Source organism: Syngnathoides biaculeatus, chromosome 3 (assembly GCF_019802595.1).
Source record: "Syngnathoides biaculeatus isolate LvHL_M chromosome 3, ASM1980259v1, whole genome shotgun sequence".
Taxonomy (NCBI): domain Eukaryota; kingdom Metazoa; phylum Chordata; class Actinopteri; order Syngnathiformes; family Syngnathidae; genus Syngnathoides; species Syngnathoides biaculeatus.
In genome coordinates, this window is record NC_084642.1 from 23,801,807 (window position 1) to 23,814,394 (window position 12,588).

Below are 12,588 nucleotides of genomic sequence, written 5' to 3' on the forward strand. Positions count from 1 at the left end.
GTAAACACCTTATGGTCGGCTGGGCACAGCCCAAAAGGGCAATGCATGTACATTGGGGTTGATCCCAGTGAAGTCCTGACTGTTGTTTGACTATGCATTAAACAGCAGTACCCACCCTCTTTCAGGAGTCCTTGGAGGGGGTGTTGGAAAGCACAGCTACTGGGGACTTCAGTGCTCCCGTGGGCAATGAGAGTGAGACATGGAAGAATCCGAAGCCGGGTGGTGTTCTGGGTTTGGACTTCTACAGTATGTTCACAGATTGTCCATAACAAAACGCCATATTTAACCATCAGGATCCGGATACATGCATTTGGCGACAGGACACGTCACATTACTTTAGTAATTTTCCAACTACATATTTTACGCCAGAGGAAAATAAAATGCAAACTTCACATTAAGAAAAGACTAATCAGGGCAACAAAATTCCACATCATCATACATTTAGCCGGTATCCTGATTCTCACTGGCAGCGACAACCTGATTGACATAAATATAAGCAAGAATGAATCCATGAGTGCCTTTTGTAGTCCATCTTTGGAAAAATAATAGTATGATGCTAAAACTTTACTTCAGCAATACTGACGGGCACACAATGACATCAGTGAGCAAACGATAACTCAAATTCATTTGGAACTGTTCTCCTTTCTTGTATTCGAAAGGAAGCACATTTTTCATCCCTCCTTGACCCACTGGCGGATTTTAACAAAGGTAAAGGAAAAGCGGACAAAGGGTGAAGAGATTTGACTTTCTGAAGAGGCCCAATAATAACAAAAGGTACAGTGACTACTTCTTAATAGGCTGGCTGAACTTTGAAGACATCTGGGTTTTTAATTCCAGGGCACATCTTAGTTTCATCTTTATTTTTTCCTGACGACACGACTTGTGAGGTTTTCTCTCTTTAACAAAAGGGTACCATGTCCGGGGCGTGGCCCGGCCACTGCCCTGTGCTGCTCCCACCGGCAGCAGCTCCTCACCTTTGCCTCAGTGACGCTAATTGGGCCACGGTTAGTGGCCAGTTCGTTGTGGTTGACACTGCAGCATTGTGTATACGTACGCAAGCGTTTTTTGAAACTATCTCCCTCGTTACAGCATTTCTGTGCCACCTACTCAAGTATTGTTCATGTTTCAAGTTGTTGCTCGCAGTTATGGGACCTTCTTTCTGGATTTTTGGACTTTCCATTTTTGCCATATGTTTTTTGTGCTTCTGTCTTTTTGGATTGCTCACCTGTGTATGACCTCTACTATAATTAAACAACCCTTGAAAAACATATCCCTGCCTCAGAGTACTGCATTTGGGTCCTACCCTATGTCACTTGCTTGTGACATACCACCATTTTTGTCTGAGTGTGTTTAAATTAATTAATTACATTCTCTGGACATATACTTCCATGGGCCAAAATTTTGCCTTTGCAATATGAACATAAACTTGCAGACAGTATATTAGTTTCTCTCTTTTTTTTTTTTTTTTTTGCTCACACTTTCAAGGACAGGATACCAATTCAATTGTACCATTGTGGTATATGTTCCTGGTACTCTATATTCTACTTCATTATTGATTGGGCAATATGTTTACTGTTGTGATCATAATTTTCAGTAGTGTAGAACTGCAGTACATCAAACTGTAAATAATTACTAAACGATAAAAACAAAACACGAGTAAACTACAACCACAATAATTTTCATTTAACTCTTGTCGAGGATCTCATGCCCAGACTGCAGCACTGAGTCAAACTAACAAACGTGGCACCATAAAAAGGAAATAAATGTTGTAAATAAAATGAATATTTCCCGCTCTGTCTCATCTGCTATCCTTGGGTTTGCTGTATAACTTCAGGCACTTGAACTGCACCGTGCATTGTGTGCTCTCACGCTGAATTAGAAAGCAGCCAGCCGCACCAACAACTTCAGAGCTGCAGGCGGATAGTCGTGGCATTTTAGCTTCCCTGTGACCTGAATAGCGTAACCTTTGACACAACACGGACAGGTTAAACTACAGAACCACCGTAATACGACTGATTACACACAAAAAAATATCCCAAAAGCCTATGCGCCTCCTTGCCATTTTCGATGCAGTGAAGTACACAATAAGCCACACACAATGGCATTAGAATCAAGTCCATCCCATAGAATATCAATGCAGATGAGGCTGTAGCAAACTTGGGCAACATTTCCTGTTGAGAATGCCAATGAAACAGAACATACATACAGATAACATAAAGAGATATAGGACATGATCATCTCACTGACTGTCCACTTGGAATGAGCTTGGTGTGGTATAGTCAGGTAGTAATCCGAAATCTTTAGAGGTTGGGTTGCTTTTGAGGTCATTTTTTAAAGTCAAATACACACAACATTGCACAAGAGTGAAGAACAATGAAGAAGCTTTTTTTTTTTTAGACCCAAGTTGAATCCAATTAGGATAAAGGGGGGAAAAGACAGAAGGCTGCGCTAATCATGTACAATTAAGATGTTCAACCCTTGGGACAGAGCCAATGATGGTCCCAGTCAGGTTGCGCTCATAGTTATGCCTCATTAATTATGTAAATTAGATCAGAACAAAATCAATGAAGTAACACAAAGAAGTGCTCTGTACATAAGAAGTTTCAAGCCCTTGTGTGCAGAAGTGATAGTGTACCTACAGGACCACGGTGTTGTGTCTGAGCTTCACAGATAAAGGCAATGTAATTACAGTCATGGCAGACCTGTTCAAGAACCAGTCTTCAAGCACCGTGTCATCCCTCTGAAATGAAATTAATATATCTTTGTGAGGCAGTGCCGGGCACTGTCCTGACAACTCGTCTGCATCAATGATACTTGTCAGCTAGAGAAGATTCATTTGCAGTGAGTGAGGAGTAAAGTGATAATAAAAGCTCTCCAGCATTAGCTCCTTGGTTGATGGAAGCCTTGTCAAGGTTTAGAGAGGCAGACACACCTTTATATTCATTCAAATAATCACCAAAGCCATTAACTCAACTTCACAGTCGGCATTTGTATTATAGAACAGTTAGTGGGAGCTGTTGTAATGGAGAATATCTAATGAAGAGGAATAATCTACTGGTAAACTGTAATAAACATGGCCTGACACACCGTGAAAAAAAAATTAAATTCGTTAAAGCAACTCTGCTTTGCTCGAAATACAATGAACAAGCTCATCAAGACCTTAAGAGTTCACTTTTCCTATTTTACCATGTTCTGAAAATCTGACAAATTTCCTCTAGTAAAACAGGGCAATTTGCTGAATATCAGCAACACAAATGACCATACCACTAGTTTATATAGTGCTTCATCTCTCCCTGGATTCTAAATAAAATGAAAACAATGATGTTTTCAAATCACATTTTCTCAGACATTACATCCCCAACATTCATTTATTTTTACCACTTGTCTTTTTCTCTGGGTCGACAAGGACGAAAACCTGGACTGCTCACATCATCATTGGGTAATTCAGGTGGGATTTACACTGCATGGTTCAAGTGACACCATTACAGACTGGTGCTTTCATCATGCACATGCTAATTGTGTTCTCCACTGAAACCACTGGTGAGAGTAGACAAAAAGATGCTTCCAAATTTGTCATTTTAGTCATTATTATTGAAATCTAGACCGACTAGTCACAACATTATCATCGTTTGCACAAGACAATAATATTAAATTCTTCTACTTTTCTAACATGCTGTCTGTCGGAGGAAGTATACAGTATATTCAAACGTAACGAGTCAGAATCAGAATCAGCTTTATTGGGCAAGTGTGTAAAAACAAACAAGGAAACTGTCTCCGGCAGTCAATGTAATGGAATAAATGTGGTGGATTTTTATTCTTAAAACTACTGTACTCAAGTCTAATTAAAAACTCTGTATGTTACCTACAACTACATCAACAAGTACATGCATTCTTCTATTCTCTGTACCACTTATGCTCAGTAGGGTCACAGATGTGCTGGTGCCCATCCCAGTTGACTACGGGCAAGAGGCGGGGTAAACCAGGAACTTGTCTTGATAATTTACCCAATAAGTTCCGTAATGTAACATTATTACCCACCTCGGCTGTGGAGTAGTCCACTCGCCTGACAAATGTGTATATGGTGTGGGTTGATTCCCAAGTCAGTGACAGTGTAGATAAGTGTGAATGGGCTTCAATTTCTATAGGCCATATTCTCCTGTATGCTTGGGTCAGAAAAGGAGTGCAGCACTGCACTTTTCTAACTGGGCCAAGAACTGCTGTCAATTATTTGTACTGACTACAACTATCTTGTCAAAAAAGCAGATTTGAACATTTATGTTGACAACACTATGGAAATAAAATCCAAAGAACTCCTTGCCAGGCTAGACACATTTGACCTCTATCAACATTAAGAGTCCAACTTACACCTTAGACATGGTCATCTCTAAGGATGTTGAGATTCTATCAATTGACATTAAGGATCTGGCTTCTTCTGACCATTTTTGTGTTTTTTTTTTTTTTTTAACTACAGATTCTTCCAAAAGTTCGAAAAACAATATCTACTAAGAAAAGGTACATCAATGAAAGTACAGCAATTAAATGTATAGAGACTGCTGCTGTGCCACAAACTGTGAATGCTGAGAGAATTTAACTTTTGCTGCTTTTGTGTGTAAATGCTGCATCTTGGGTCGTGACCAGAAGGAGGAGTTTTTATGAGATGTGAATGCTGTTGAAAGGCATTTGACAAATACGCATGTCACTGACACCAATTTTCAAGTCTTTACACTGGCTACCAGTCAGTTTTAGAATAAACCATAAAGTTCTGCTACTGGTCTATAAATCACTCAATGGTTTAGGTTCTGAATACATGAAAGAAATGCAAATGGCAGACAAACCCAGTAGGGCTCTGAGATCGACTGACTTTAATAAGGGAGTGCAGAGTCCAAAGCAAACATGGGGAACCAACATTTAGCTATTATGTTGCAAAAACATGGAATAAGTTGCCAACAGAGGTGACCTCAGTAAGAGTACTTTCACATTTCATTGATATTTCTTGCAATAAAAATCTGTTTTAATTGTACTTTTTCACATTTTTTATTTATGCATTTGAATGCTTTTAATCATGTAAAGCACATTGAGTTACCTTGCATATAAATCTTGTGTATACAAATATATTTGCTTTGCTTTATTTCTGGCCATAAGCGTACTCTGGTTGGGGTAACCATAAAGTGCGGTCGTTCCACCAGATATCTGGTCAAAGACTTGAGCGCATTCCCTCATGCAGAGTTCAGTGGTTTACTTCCCCTGGAAGATGAAAAAAATCATATCGTACGTTGTGATTTAGCTAACTGCACCCATGCTTTAGCGATTGCCAGTGACCAGCCAACCGGTGCCGCTTAGTGAGATACGTGGTCCTCTGCACAACAGCAAAATATTAATGATTTGGAATGATTTTGTCCTTTTTTAATCTGTGTTGTTGGTGGTTCTGAACTCTCTTGAAGTGACCTGCTCACGTGTTGGGGACTTGGTATGGTTGCTGGGGAACGCTTGTCAACAGCAGCTCACAATCTTTCTTGTTGATAGACTTCCAAATGCGTACTCATTAACACGGTATTCTGATCATATTACCTATATTGTAGAGGATTTATTCAACAGTGTATGCTCGTTCAAAGTACCCTGATTTAAAAAAAAAAAAAAAAAAGACGTCTCACTGGGAAAGGACGCCTAACATCCATATTTCCACTATAGGAGTTTAATTTCACATCAAAAAGTGACATGCACATTTCTCAAATGCATTTCAACAGCATTCGCATCTCATGAAAACTCCACGACCCATGAATTCCAGCAATTCTCCGACGTCAGTGAGAGAAGCCTCTCAAGTCGTTACACGCAAATGAGTCGGGTACTCGCGGTGGGTGTTTCAGAAGTCATTACGAGAGAATCGACACACCTTGACAGTGTGCAAGTCTGCTGTGTAAGATAGACTATAGAGAATATGATTTTACAGTATGTGACCTGAGAACGACCGGGAACGAGTCCAAGGTGTCTCGTACCTTTCTTCCAATCCGATTGACAGAATGGCTAAAACATTTACTGTAACAACCACTTCTGTAAGGCCTGCTCTATGTACAGGTCAAGTTTCAGATTTTGTTTCATAGTTTGTGTTTCATGCTATGGAACTTTTATTTTTATAATTTTGTTCATACTTTTCAGCCACCATCATTTATAATAGAAAGTTATCTACCAAGCAATGAGTTAAACATTATTGTCAGTGTAAAGTTGATGTCGTGCTAGAATGCAATCAACATCACAACAATCAAACAGCATATGAGCGATAAAAATAAAAGAGCTGATTTTGCTTGTAGAGCTTTTTGGTAATAAAGAGTCTCATGAGTGTGTCAGCATTGGTAAGAAGCTATTGAGCTAACAAGTACACTTCATCAAAATGGACAAGGTTCATTTCTTCGGGAAAAGTGTGGCTGCCTGTGATTGCTGGGAGGGCTTTGTATCATCAGTGCCCTTTCCCTTCAATCCTGGCGTCACACATCTGCTTTATGGAGGACAGATGAAAGCCAATCATGCGTTGAAAAAGGGAGGGGTCAACACTTTGGGACTTGTCAATGAAAAGAGAGATGATGAGACAATAAACCAGAAAATACTCACGTCTCTGACCACTGGTTATGAGACACGGTGCTTTACGTGTCACAGGAAGAAGATGCTTGATGGGAAATTACTGGACCAAACAGATCAATAATGAATGAAGGGTGCACCCATCAAGACTAACTCTAACGGTGGTATATGGATTAGTTCAGTGTGATGAAAAGAAAGTGATTCCCCTTTTGTTTTTGCTATGATGTGTAGTAATGTAGAGCACAAGATAGCCAACATCAGTGTTGGCCGTTTTGTCACTTTTTCATACTTTAACAGCCAGGACTGGTACATGTTCACAGACAGAATGACTTTTTTTCCTTTTTTTTTAATGGATGCCTATGTGTAAAGGCAATTAGCTATTTATAGATAAAGCCAAATACATTTATCTTGTCCCCCCCCCCATCTACATTCCCTACTCTGACTGACAGACTATCTCTGAAAGATTCTCACTTGTCCCTAAATTTTTTATGAAAGGAAAAAGACTAAGTACTCCTAACTGACAAGTGAAGCGGCCCAAAACCACTTAGAGACCAACATTTTCGCAGCAGAGGTGGGATGAAGGAGTTGTGGTGCTGCTCCTGTGAGGACCAGCTTCAATTACATCAAGCTAAGGGACTCTTCGTGTCCACAAACAATCTTGGCAAATACTCTCAAAAAAGGAACAAAGGGCTTTGAATTTGGAAAAAAATAAAAATAAAATCTGAGCTACACGCCAAACACAGATGATTGAGAACTGAGTGGCAATGGCTGTGGCTTTAAGATTTGGCTTGGAAACCAGAATGTCTTTTGTAAGTTCTATTTATAGACCAAAAACACAATCGCTCTTTGTCAAATTTTCCAATATAAGCTTTATAGAAAATGTTGATTCACAAGCACTCTCAATAGCACTTTTTGTCAATTCTTCCACCCCAGTATTCTTGCTATAGAGATGTCAACAGGTCTCTTGCTTTACTATCGTACCGTAATTTCTCGCCGATAAGCCGTAACTTTTTTCACATGCTCTCAACTGTGCATCTTATGCGGTAATGCAGCTAATTTGTGCATTCTTTCAAACGGCCACAAGGGAGCACACGAGCTGAAAAGGTAAGAGTGAGACCATTGGAATATATTTGTTGAGGAAGTGACTTTTACTCGTATGTTTTTTTTTTTAACCGGCCCCGTTAGCACCGCGCTAGCGCCGCGCTAGCATGTTTCTGCCGCATCTCAGTGATTTTTATTAATTTATTTTACAGACTGTTAGTGCTGTGCTACCGTGTAACTGCCACGGCTGTTTTTTTTTTTTTTGTTTTGTTTTTTTTAAAACCAGCCCTGTTCGTGCTACCATGTTTTTGCAATGTTAAACTAAAATAAGGTATTAAAACTTTGAAAACTCTGTGTACCGTTTTTCTTTGAAAATATCAATGTGGGTTTCAATGTGGGTAGTTGCGGCTTTTACACAGGTGCGGCTTATGTATGTACCAAATGGTATTTCCTTTACAAATTTACTGGGTGAGCCTTATAATCTCTGTAGGCCGGAAATTACGGTAGTGTGTTTTCAACATTTCTTGCAAACAATATTCATGTAATGAGTCAATAACATAGCCCATTTTGCAGAAAAAAAAATGGTTGAAGGGAGAGGCCGTAAGAATGATAAGAATGGATGGTTTCCTAATGACCGGCTTCAAATAAACAACCCAATTAAAAAAAACGAGAATCAGATTATTTCCATTGAAGTGAATACAGTACACAGTGCATTTAAAGGGCCACTGTCAGGAAATGCATGATTTTAGTCTGCCATTAATGAAAAAAACAGCAGCCGGTATGAACCCAAGACTTTTTTTTCCCCCCAACCACAAAATAGGATTTTGACGTATATGGCTTTTTGTAATTCTCACCATGAAAATCCTCCCGAGGGATTTGTTTTGAAGAAGAAGCAGGAAGTGACGTACGGCCCAGGTGTGCCCTCAAGCAGACTTGTTTGTTTCTATTAGTTTTACCTGCAGGAAGGTAGCTCGTTGTTCCTTTGTGTTAGCTAAACTGTCAGCTTGTTGCATTGCTGGATATTGCTCGAACACTTGGATGGATTTATCCTTCATAAGTTTCCAAGAGACTCATGAAAAATGGATTGCACAGGTGCAAAGGACGAGAGCTTCATGGGTTCCAAATGAAAAAAAGAACAAAAAAAACACAATCGTTGGGGGGGGGCATAATCCGTAAATCCGGGGTGCTACATGTGTCGATGTGCGCAACGGAAGGCTTCCATGCAGCACCTGCTGAAGGACGGCCTCCACAGCCAGGGTGGCTCATCGCAGCGCCGTTCATCTCCACTGCAGAAGTGGATCGGACAGGGAGGAGGTTCGTCTGCGGCGTTGTAGTCGCTTGCGGGCGGCGTTTATCACCGCCACGCAGAGGTGGATCGGGCGGGGAGGTATTTTGGCTGTGAACCTTATTTTATATTATTATTTATATTTTAAAATGCTTATAGGGATGACACTTGACCTTTAATGTTTCCTGTTTGTTTTTTTTATAAGATTCTCCTTGTTCTCTTGTATGTACCCTTGACATTGAGTTAAACAACCACTGGCAACATGTATTTCAATTACCAGCCAAAAGGTTTCCACTTTATTGTGAAAATGAACAGGGCGGTCAATACAAAGGCTGATCACACCACTACATTTCAATTTATGAAATGCTGAAAAAATTTGGGTAACATGTGAGTACTGATTTTAAAAACCTAAAAAAATGCAATTAAGGACTTCCTCAAGATGAGTGTAACTCACATATTACATACTACTAAATTGTAAACCATTCAGTCTAAACTGGTATTCATCCTCCATTTGCAACCAGATATTTTCTGTCAATTCCTCCACCAAACTTTTGTTTCAGGAGGGACATATGTCAACAGTTCTCTTGTCTTAACCTAGATGTGTCTTTTCAACAATTCTCTCAAACAAAAGTCATGTGACAAGTCCTTAACATAGCCCCTTATGACCGAGAAAGAATGAATGGAGAGGCTCAACGACCATTAGAATGATGAGAGTGGAGCAGTTCAACAGAGCTGATCACTGGGCATCTTTTGTGTTTGAGTACTGACGTGACTCAAGCAGTGGAGAGATTGAGTTTTGAGTTAGTTTATCACTGAGCCATTGCCACCAAGTGACAATGAGTGTTACGGAGTTACTGAGAGTAAGTGCTGGCTAGACAAAAAGGTTGTTTGAAGTATTCAGCCACAAAAACCAGCACACAAAAAAAGGGAAGGAAGGGCCTTATGGTTTCAAAGCAGACAGAGAAATGCTTGCATTCAAAAGATGCTTTCACTTTGAGGATGGGCAGAGTGAAGGATGAGTGAAAATTGCCATTTCCTTGTAGTTGAGCTGGCAGGGGAGGTGGGAGGGAAATGATGCTTGGACTTTACTGAGAGAAATACTGTATGAAGAACAAGGCAACAGAGGGAATTATGGTACAGCCGATATTTTAGCGCTAGCTGTGGATTAGACAGCAGAGTGGGAGGTTTGTGCTCTAACAGTCAAGAATAGGCAAGGCAAAACCCTAATAGGACCGTCAAAAAGGATTCACAGGTTCACAGAGGAGCACATGTCAGAACAGAAACATTGGAGGTTTGGGCTATCTCCCTGACTTTAATTACTGTACACTTGCAGAGTTGAAGTTTGACAACCAAAAACACCTCTCAAAATAGTCCCAGCCGCCTGCTGCTAAGCTTGGCTTATTCATTTTTTTCTTTCCCCATATGCAGAAAGTGAAAGTTTAGCATGTACTGTAGGAAGCACCAGGCCTACATCCATTGTTGTCATTTTCCACACACAATAACAGCATAGACTATAAACGTGGATATGGTGTCTGTATATTTGGACTGTTTTTGCAGGACTCATCTTTATCTTTCAAAAAAATATTTCTGGGCTAGGCGGGATTGTCAGTCCATAATTCCAAAATGACGTAGCGATGTAATGGAGGTTTTAAGTTCTGTTACTGACTGAAATTGCAAGAGCTGGAAGAAGTGGCTGAGGAGAGGGAAGTCGACGTTTCCCTGCTTCAGCTGCTGCTCCCACGACTCGACTCCAGATAAGTGGAATAAAATGGACGGATAAAAGGAGAGTCACCTGTCTTGTCATCACTGTTTAACCGACCCTGTCAGCAACACAACATCCATTCAATTGAAGAAAAAATGTGGCAAAGACTGTTTAATTCATTACGTTCTAATTCACCATGGCATGATTGTATGTTTTCTTGCTTCATTTTTTGATGTGGAGTCTCCTCTGATACGACATCATTTTTGGTCTGCCATTACATCTGCATACAGTGGTTTCAAAGTAATTTTGTCGCAGGCCACATTGTAGTTATGGTTTCCCTCAGAAGGCTCTTATGACTGAAACGGATGCATTTTTTGAAATCCAAAAAACGCAAAAAGAAACTGATTAACTATTATTCAATGAATTTTAAAAGGAGCATAGGGGATGAAGAAAACTACTTGCAATATCACAATATTATCAAAAGTAAAGCATTTTAAATTTTGATATAAAGAAAAAAAAAATTAAGTGAAGATGCATGATTTGCTTTTGCAGGCTACATATAATGATGTGGTGGGCCAGATATGGGCCTGGGTCCTTGAGTTTGACACCTGTGATCTATGACGCGACAGCGTTCACCTGCGATTCGAATTTTCAATATTAGACAATGGTCAGCCACCCATGAAAACTAGTGGCAGAATCCTCCCGTTGGATTCGGCATTGTTGGTTATTGTGTGGCAGGCCTTAGAAGAGATTACCATTGTGAGGCTGATCTGTACGCATGTACTTTCAAGTTCATGGCGGCTCAAGTGCAAGGCCAATTCTCACATTGCATCCCCGTTTATGCAACATCCTGTGATAAGCACTATCAGCATGCTTAGCACTTTGACTCATCTTACAGACACAATACATAGAAGCTTATCTTTCTGCCTGAGCATCCCCAAGGGAATGCCGCATTATCCCCTCCACTAAATGTCCTCTATCAACTGCTGATATAAAATGACACTGGAATAAGTGATCTTTACACCAGTCTCAAGTACACCTCTGTAGTGGCCACCTGCAAACAACTGGAGCATGAGAATTCTTCTTATTGCAAAGAAAGAGGTCTAATCCGTTGCAGTAAAGTTGTGCCAGAAAGGAGCTGCAGACAAAATGAAGAGGATTATGGATGGATTACCTGTGTTCTGACTCATGGATGGAAAATATGACACCTGATGTTGAGGACTTCTGTTGGATGGAGGCTATAAAGGTAAATTCACTTTTCCTCCGGAATAGCTGCACAACTTTTTCTGTGATGTGTGCCGGGGCTTGAACTGCTCTCCCAACATCTGAAGAAGGAAGATGAAGACAAATCATGAGTTTGTCAATAGACATATACTGTATACAGCTTTCATGCTTAGAATGAAATCACATACATTACTCACGCATGGTGAACACAAAGGAATCCGACCATAATTGCTTGTATACACAAGCACAATTTGGCAATATGTATTTGAAAACAACATTTGAAGAGTTTTTCAAAACGAGACATAGGCATTTTTTTCAGATTTACGAAACTCGCGCCAAAATTATCCAGCTCCGAATGGATAATTTTGGCGCGAGTTTCGTAAATCTGAAAAAAATGTCTACGTCTCGTTTTGAAAACAAACTCTTCATTTGTACATACTGTGTTTTCTATATATTTATTTACTTATTTTTACAAAATGTCACTCTGAAGCAGCTGTCACGGTTTAGATCAGACAAGATCGGGCAGACGACACCGCGGTCATCGGCCTCATCAAAGACTGACAAGTCTGCAAAGTGGAGCAGCTCGAGCTTTGGTGTGGCAGATGCAACCTGGAGCTTAACATACTACAGGACTGTAAAAATGATTGTGGATTTCAGGAAACCTCTTTTGCTGCCCCACACGCTGTCCAACTGCCCTGTGTCAAGTTCAAGGGAATTACAGTCTCTCAGGACTTGAAGTGGGAGATCAACAACTCCTTCCACAAAA

General features: G+C 40.2%; 1 protein-coding gene across 2 annotated transcripts in view; it reads right to left on the reverse strand.

The window, feature by feature from the left end:
- The window catches only part of LOC133498273 (protein kinase C-binding protein NELL1-like), a 216,065-nt gene that overhangs the window by 174,868 nt on the left and 28,609 nt on the right, over window positions 1-12,588 (reverse strand). For both annotated transcript variants that reach the window (XM_061814900.1, XM_061814901.1), the window contains one exon: window positions 11,773-11,923. In XM_061814900.1, the coding sequence (XP_061670884.1) occupies window positions 11,773-11,923 (151 nt within the window). The remainder of the gene's footprint in view (window positions 1-11,772; window positions 11,924-12,588) is intronic.